The sequence below is a fragment of the Leguminivora glycinivorella genome, chromosome 17, assembly GCF_023078275.1.
Source record: "Leguminivora glycinivorella isolate SPB_JAAS2020 chromosome 17, LegGlyc_1.1, whole genome shotgun sequence".
In the NCBI taxonomy this organism is placed as follows: Eukaryota; Metazoa; Arthropoda; class Insecta; order Lepidoptera; family Tortricidae; genus Leguminivora; species Leguminivora glycinivorella.
The window spans coordinates 9,119,754-9,128,819 of record NC_062987.1 but is presented as its reverse complement, the minus strand read 5'-3'; the positions used below and the strand labels follow the sequence as shown (position 1 = coordinate 9,128,819).

The 9,066-nt window shown below is 36.4% G+C and overlaps 1 protein-coding gene across 1 annotated transcript; it reads left to right on the top strand.

The window, feature by feature from the left end:
* The first annotated feature begins 2,728 nt into the window (after positions 1-2,728).
* LOC125235287 (H2.0-like homeobox protein) lies at positions 2,729-8,960 on the top strand. Its single transcript, XM_048141798.1, has 3 exons — positions 2,729-2,968; positions 7,644-7,855; positions 8,265-8,960. Exons 1-3 carry the CDS (start codon positions 2,737-2,739, stop codon positions 8,394-8,396), a joined length of 576 nt encoding a protein of 191 aa, XP_047997755.1. The 5' UTR covers positions 2,729-2,736; the 3' UTR covers positions 8,397-8,960.
* The last annotated feature ends 106 nt before the right edge of the window (positions 8,961-9,066 follow it).

Sequence of the window (9,066 nt, the reverse complement as noted above, 5' to 3'; positions counted from 1 at the left end):
TAACTTTGATGTATTATTTTAAAGTCCAACGTTACTTATGTTAGGATCCTTATGAAACACAGACGAAGGGTTAAAAACAAAGGATAGCGAAAACTCGATTCGACTTAAAATTCTTCACACATAGTGTATGTCGGTAAGTATCTTATACTTACCTACAAGTAGGTGGTCGGTATTAAGTAAACAGTATCGTAATGATTCGATCTATATCGGGTGAGGCCGATACACCGCAGGTGCTTGCTGACAGTCAAAATAAACTCATCCGTAATCGATTTTAGAGCTTAAAAGCGATGTTATTTCGGTCAGTTTAGTTTGTCTATGAGATGGGCTTGTGAAGATTGATTGAATTAAAATTTTGATATCTGAAGTTATCAGGGAAGTGTTGCGGAAGATACCTACTGGGTACTGGGGAATACCAACGACGTCGATTTAATATGGGACTGACAAAGCCCATACAAAAAAGCGTACCTACCCCTGAAAACTATAGGCCTTTAAGGCTTATTAACACTAGATGGCGCTGTGTCGCAGTTTGGAAGAGGCCAAAATCATATTTTCCCCAAATATTTTTGCGTGTTTTTATTTTTTATAAGAACAAAAGGCTACTTTCCTCCTAGTCAAACCAGCTTCGTTTTAAGAACTGTCAAACGATTTTGGACGTATTGCTATGCTACTATGGAATTAATATGAAATCGAATTGAGTGATGTCACGGTCAACTGATTTACTTTATATATTTCTATCTGATTTATAAAATATAAATTGGAGTTAAAAATAACTTTGTTTCTGTATTTCTTATAATTATCTGACTCTTTATTATGTGCATGGTATAAAATATTTTATTTTAAGTACAGTCAAGTTGCCTAATGACATGTTTCTTTATTTTAATATCATATCACACACATTTTGAAAAAATAAATATTTGTAGGCATCATCAGTGTAGTTATGATAGTACCTATTTAAGATTAAATATTCACACATTTTAAGAGTATAGGCCATACATAGACATAGCTTAGGTATGTAAGTACGTACCCACACTGAAACAAAATACTCCTTGTAGGTATAAAGTCGATATTTGCAATGATTTGAGTCCCGAAGTCCCGAGGAAGCGAAAGATTCTATAGTAAGTAAATCTAATTTAGAATCTTGATCATACTGCGGGGCAAAGGTCATGAAATGTAAATAATTTTGGTCTCTTGTCGCACATAGATTTCACTTCAGCAGTGAGAAGATATTAGAAGGAAAAATATACCTTGAGAAGTGTAATCCGACTTCATCACTTATTTACTGACACTTAATTTTAAGGTAGGTAATCCGTATAGCAAAGTTTAATTATCGCAGTAAAACACAAAAGGCAGATATTTTCACAGAAATTATTTGAAAATAACCAACCTCAACTGACAGTTTAAACGTCTTTTTCAGGGAGACTAGAGATAGATATATTTCTAATCTCCATAGTATCTCCATAGTCTTTTTATTCGGAAATGTCCGAATTGCGGATATACCTACTACTTAGGTACTTTATTCAAGAAGAAATTAAATTAAATGAATTGTTTTTCGTAAAAAAAAATATTTTTGTGTTTTACAATAAAGTAAGTCAGTTTTACAATAAAGTAGGTATAATATTGCCAAATTCTCAACTTTATTTAAATAACAATTTATTACATATTCATCCTTCATGTGTGTTTTGTAACGAATTAACGATGCATGCGTTCTATCTGGGGGCCGATTTTTGAATCTCACGGCGTTCGAATTCAGAAAATTGTCACTGAAAATAGTAGGCAATTCACCGTTTCCAACCGGTATTTTAGTGACAGTGAGACTCAAAAATCGGCCCCCTGATTCTGATCTGCTAGGAATCAACGTGCCAATTTTTTTGACTTTTTGTGTTATATTTTCTTTTTGAGTTATTCTACATGTTAACCAACATAAAAATTAACCCGTAGGTACAACGTCACGGGCTACATGATCAAAAAGACACATCAGCGGGCCGATTTTTGAGTCTCACGCGTTCGAATACTTCGAATTCAGAAAATTGTCACTGAAAATAATGAGCAAGTCACTGTTTTCAACCGGTATTTTAGTGACAAATTCCCGTATGCGAGATTCAAAAATCGCCCCCCTGGGGCCCGTTTCTCGAAAGGTACAAGCCTTGTATTACAAGTGCGCGAACTGTCAAATCGTATGGGTTGTCATGGAAACACAGTCCGTAGTTACAATCATGTTACAATCGTCGTAGGTACCTATTAGGTATAGTTATCGTAAGTCCGTTTTCACATTATCCGATCCGATATCGGATGTCGGAAGGATGTCAATGGAAACGATCCAAGATGGCGACTGTAATATATGGTATATCGGTCCGACATCCGATATCAGATCGGATAATGTGAAAACGCACTAAGTAGGTACATAAAAATTGCTCTTAAATAGGCAATTTCATTTCCCACTTATATACCTACCTACCTAGAAACAGATGACTGACGCAAGCATGTGGGTAATAAATTTTAATTCATCTTGCAAACTAATATAAAAATCATTAAACGGATCTTTATTGTAAACAACTGCAGTGTGTTTAAAACATCACTCAAAAGCTCACTCGATAACGGTGCGTTCGCGCACCGCCCAGTCGCTATTGACCAATCAGAGCGCCCGAAGGATAAGCCACGCCCACACCCTGCGCTTGAGTCGAATCTCGGTTCGTTGGTCAGTTTTTCAGATGCCTTAGTGGCGGTTAGGAGTGCGCGATGACGTCGCTCAGTGATGTTTCTAGTTCGAATAAGTTGAAGTTCAGTGTGGAGAGTATTTTGAGCAAGGATAAGGAAGTGACTAGGCCGGAGGCGCATGCGCCGTCGGAGCCCCCGTGTGCGGGTTGCGTCGCCGCGCTGTACCGGTGCTGCAGGGATGAACCTCCGGTCCTGCAGCTGCCGCTGTCATTGGCCTACACGCATTTACATCCCGCTTTGAGGCCTACGACAGGTATGGCATGCTCAATAAATTGAGCTTTGTAAAGTTAGTCTTAGGTACCTACTACAGGATAATAAATGTGAAAGGTGGGAAAATAGTAAAAATTATTATACCTACTTACACCTTAGGAATGCTTACAAAACCACAATAGTAAATTACGATACACCTGCGGAAAAGAGGAGGTTCGATACGAGTGGCGGTAGATTTAAAACCGGCCAAGAGCGTGTCGGGCCACGCTTACAAATTTTAACTTGATAGGTATAAGTAGGTAATCGACGTTTGAAAGATTATTTTGAATCATACATTGATGGATTTGATTTAGCTTGATTTTTTACAGTTAACCCTTAAATGCATGGTGATGTAACATAATTATATGCATCATATCATATATTTGATGGCCCGTGACTCGATATGTAGCTATCCAAAATCACATTTATTGCTTAATTATTATTCATTATTTATTATTATTTAATATACAATTAAATAAATTAAATAATATTTTGATTTATTATTTAAGGATTAAGATGAAATGGCGGAAAAGTGTGAAAAAACAGGACGATGGCGATTTTTAGTATGTGATTTAGGCTCTGATTTTTCGGAGTTAGTAATTAGTTTTTGTTTAAACATTTTATCATAAAGGGAACAAATAGTGTACCTTTTTAATAGTAGTATTTTTTTTGAATAAAACTTACCAATTACGATATATTTATATAAATAAGATTTGGCCTATTTAACTTTTAACACTGATTTAGTATAAAAATCGATCTTAATTTTTTTTTTATTATTTTTCCCAGAATCAGAAAACCATTGTCTATCACATATATTAAATATCTCGTTAAAAGAAAAATTCATGCATTTAAGGGTTAATATTTTCCTCGTGTTGGTGTAGTGCTGATAATGCTTGTGTTTATGGAGGCAAAGTTTGTTTACCCTACGAGAATTTGAAACCCTTAATAAATATTCTATACCTATTCTGACTTCACTTGCTACGCTCGCGGTTCAATATTGGAATATTTCGCAGTTCCGTTCTGGTCATCCTCACCAGTTCCACTGCACCAAATGTCACTGTTCTGAACGTAAATGCATGCTGTTATTATAAAAAATACCAAACTCACTATGTGCCTTTCAGATTTGAGGAGTTCCGTTCTGATCATCATCAGCAGTTCCACTGCACCAAATGTCACTGTTCTGAACGTAAATGCATGCTGTTCTTATAAAAATACCAAGGTCACTATAAGTGTACCGTTCAGATTTGAGGAGTCGTTTCGTTCTGATCATCATCAGCAGTTCCACTGCACCAAATGTCACTGTTCTGAACGTAAATAGAGGTACATGCTGTTCTTGTAAAAGTACCAAAGTCACTGTAAGTGTGCAGTTCAGATTTGAGGACTTCCGTTCTGATCATTATCAGCAGTTCCACTGCATCAAATGTCACAGTTCTGAACATAAATTCATGCTGTTCTTATAAAATCTATGTACATAGGCATATAGCCTTTAAGATTTGAGTTCTCTCGATTTCTCCAGGATCCCATCATAAGAACTAGGTTTTGACAACATCAAAAAAAATGACAGACGAATTGAAAACCCTCTTTCTTGAGATTTGGGCGGCGGTTGATAATAGTTATTTGTTATACAAGGGGGCAAAGTTGTATTTTAACGCCGAGTGTGGAATTGAAAAACGAGCAAGTAAGAGGATTCTATAGTTAAACCACGAGCGAAGCGAGTGGTTCGAGAATAGAATCCTGAACTTGCGAGTTTTTTAACACACGAGAAGTAATAGTTATTTGTTATACAAGGGGGCAAAGTTGTATTTTAACGCCGAGTGTGGAATTAAAAAACGAGCAAGTGAAAGGATTCTATAGTTGAACCACGAGCGAAGCGAGTGGTTCGAGAATAGAATCTTGAACTTGCGAGTTTTTTAACACACGAGAAGTAAAATACATTTGCACCCGAGTGTAACACAAAACTTTTCCCCTCACTACAGCGAGGAAACTACAACGCAAAAAATGCGTTTATCACTGCTTCCAGTAGTTCCACAGGTGGTAAATCATCTTTATTACTAGATTCACCTCCTTTTATCAATTTTAAAGCAGTTAATTTGACTTTATTCAAGGTCAAATTACTTTACCCACTAGTGGATAAAATGCGTTTTTACTCGCTGGTATTAAAGGACAAAACACGTCTTTCCGAGCTAGTGAGGGGAAAAATACATTTGCACCCGAGTGTAACACAAAACTTTTCCCCTCACTATAGGGAGGAAACTACAACGCAAAAAATGCGTTTATCACTGCTTCCAGTAAGTTCCACAGGTGGTAAATCATCTTTATTACTAGATTCACCTACTTTTATCAATTTTAAAGCAGTTAATTTGACTTTATTCAAGGTCAAATTACTTTACCCACTAGTGGATAAAATGCGTTTTTACCCGCTGGTATTGAAGGACAAAACACGTGTTTCTGAGCTAGTGAGGGGAAAAAATAATAGTTATTTGTTTACATTTGTATTAATTATGGGGACAATTTGTTGTTTTACACGTTCGGAGGGCGATTTTTGAATCTCGCATACGGGATTTTGTCACTAAAATACCGGTTGAAAACGGTGACTTATTGCTTATTATTTTCAGTGACAATTTTCTGAATTCGAACGCGTGAGACTCAAAAATCGGCCCGCTGATATTGATACCCACCCGAACAATCGAAAGATGTTCAAAATGTATAGAATCTTGAGCGTAACGAGGATTTAAAGGCACGGCACGCCTCAAATCTTGCCACCGAGAAAAACACAAAATATTTCACCACACCAACACGAGGAAAATAAAATAAGTAAGTACCTACTGATTTTAAAACATGAAACTAAATCATATCCATCAATATACACAAGCCTTCTTGAGCGTACCGTGAGACTCGGTCAATCTTTGTAAGAACGTCCTATAATATTTATTTATTTATTTAATATATTCAAAATTTCTGATTCAAAATCATAATTTAAACGTTAATCCTACCGGCTAGCTTTATTAGCCATCAACTTAAAATTTGTATGAAAATACTTTGCACACTCTTGTGAATAAAATGTAATTTCTCGTCAGTTTTTGAAGTGTTGAGTGCTCGAGTGAGCCTTTAGACCGTTTTCACATTATCCGATCCGATATCGGATGTCGGAAGGATTTCGATAGAAAAAATTCAAGATGGCGCCTGTGATGTATAGGATATCGATCCAACGACCGATGTCGGATCGGATAATGTGAAAACGCACTTAAATAGTAAATCCGATATACATAGGATATGTTTAGGAAAATTAACGATAGAGGGCGTGAAAAACAATTATATGCAAACTGGCTAATGGCTAATGCTATATATCGTGCTACTGCTACTAAATATAAATGTTTTCAGGGTATAGACTAGATAGACTTGTCCTGTCATCTTTTATGTAGGGCTTTAAAGTTCTCTGCACGAACTTGTAACTCAAGAATAACCAGTACGGGAGTAGAAAAAGATTTTTTTCGCAATATATTTTACCTGAGTTGTCCTTAAAGCACAATTTTTTTAATATACATTTAAGCAGTAACACGAGTATATTTAACTAAAATTCCCAAATAGAAAGGGGAGCTCCTTTCCATTTTAGCATTTTCGCACTGTAGCCTCTTACACGTCGTTCCATACGAACTCTATATTATTATCCCAAAGTTTTTTTCCCCTCACTAGCTCGGAAACACGTGTTTTGTCCTTTAATACCAGCGGGTAAAAACGCATTTTAACCACTAGTGGGTAAAGTAATTTGACCTTGAATAAAGTCAAATTAACTGTTTTAAAATTGATAAAAGTAGGTGAATCTAGTAAGTAGTAGTATTTACCACCTGTGGAACTACTGGAAGCAGTGATAAACGCATTTTTTGCGTTGTAGTTTCCTCGCTATAGTGAGGGGAAAAGTTTTGTGTTACACCCGGGTGCAAATGTATTTTACTTCTCGTGTGTTAAAAAACTCGCAAGTTTAGGATTCTATTCTCGAACCACTCGCTTCGCTCGTGGTTCAACTATAGAATCCTTTCACTTGCTCGTTTTTCAATTCCACACTCGGCGTTAAAATACAACTTTGCCCCCTTGTATAACAAATAACTATTCATCCTTGAGAAAATTAGGAAGGTCTTGCGGCTCTGGACTCTTAGTCTATATCTGATAATTATGAAGTTGTGTCACATATTTTTCGAAGAGAAACATTTTATTGCAGGTTACTGAATGTGGGGTTTCTGTACAGTCAGCATCAATAATAGCTTATAACAACGCACCAAAAGTATCTGACAAATGTACCTATTTTTAAAGTATCTGACAAATATACGTAAGGCACAGCGGGGCAAATGTAACTGGTCCATTTTTTCCATGTTTTACAATGTTTGCATTATGAAATAGTGTCAACCGGTTATATATGGTAGCCGTGTTCAGTGGCTACATGTAAAACTCAACATGGTGTAGGTAATAATGGAAAAAATTGATTTGTTACAATTGTCCCGCTATACCTTATTTTTAATATTAAAATGAAAAGTTCGCGGTCAGAAATATCAAAGTTTTTTTTCTATGGATAAACACACAACTAGTTTTGTTTAGAGATCCAAAATGCTAACTGCTTCTAATATAAATGTTATTTTGATGCTGCTCTTTTTTATGGCTCATAAACTTACCATTGTATTTCACAGTATACCGGCTCCCGCTGACGTCATCACCGCCTCAGCAGTCAGCGCCGCGCTGTGACGTCACGTCGACAGGCAAGAGGAAGCGGTCGTGGTCGCGCGCGGTCTTCAGCAACCTACAGAGGAAGGGGCTGGAGCGCCGGTTCCAGATACAGAAATACATCACCAAGCCTGATCGACGGCAGCTGGCGGCTACGTTGGGGCTTACGGACGCGCAGGTAATACTTAGGTATAGAAAAATATCTACCTACTAACCTAAATTTTATCGTTTTCGAGGTTGCGTCCTTAAGTCCGCTTGTGGCAAAGCTCTGCGGACAATCCAAGTCTTCCATCCTTATCAAGACTAATCGAAAAAGCACGGAATGACGTTATATATTATTATCAAATCCTTAGTCTTTTCTATTACATGTAGAAAAATATGCCGTGAGAATTTAAGGACAGTTTGTGTTTAAAAAAAACCTCATAGCAAAAAATGGCCGACGGGCCGAACTAGGTAATATGCAAAAATTAAACGTCGGTAAGAACTACATTATCCCAAACTTTCATCCTTGAGAAAATGAGGAAGGTCTGACGACTCTGGGCTCTTAGTCCATTTAGTCAGCTTTAATTAATATTTTTTGTCAACAGGTGAAAGTATGGTTCCAAAACCGTCGCATGAAGTGGCGGCATACGAAAGAGGGCCGCGCGGGCGCTCCGGGCCGGGACCCAGAAGCACCCGACGACAACGAGGAAGTAGACGTCGATACGCTTAGCGACTGATTAATTTGGAACTTAATATAACGCACGCGATGCGAATTATGGGATTTTATAGTACGGCTGATCGTCAGTATAACAATGTGCACGGTACAAAAATGTTTTCACCACAACGGTTAAAGGTTCTCTTGATTCTTCGAAAACAGATAGCAAAATTACAAGAGTGGATAACCACATCTAAGAATAATTTTGTGTCCCAAAAATTAAATCAGTTACTACGATAGGTCATTCAATTATTATTTATTGTGGCTTAACATATGAAGAGAAAATGTATTGTAATATAAATAGTTAGGTATACCAACTAGAAAAAAAAACAAGTTGTTATAAATGAACTAGTGTATTTATTTAAGACTGACAATATATAATAAAAGCTGCTTATAATATTAGGTACTAAATAAAAATGGTGTTTGAAATATTTACATATGAAGATGGGGATACGAATCACGTAAGTTTTATACATATTAACAAGAAATAGTTTCTTTCGTTAATCACAATAACTAAATGATAATTTTACATTTTTTACTTGTGATAAGTGCTATTAAACTTTGAAATTTTTTAAAAGATTTAATGTAAGTAGTTTTTTGTCCAAAAAAGGCAATATGGTTTCGGTTTTCTGATTGGATAAGGTGTATTGCGACTTTTATTACTGTCGTATGAATCATTTCAAATTTAAATT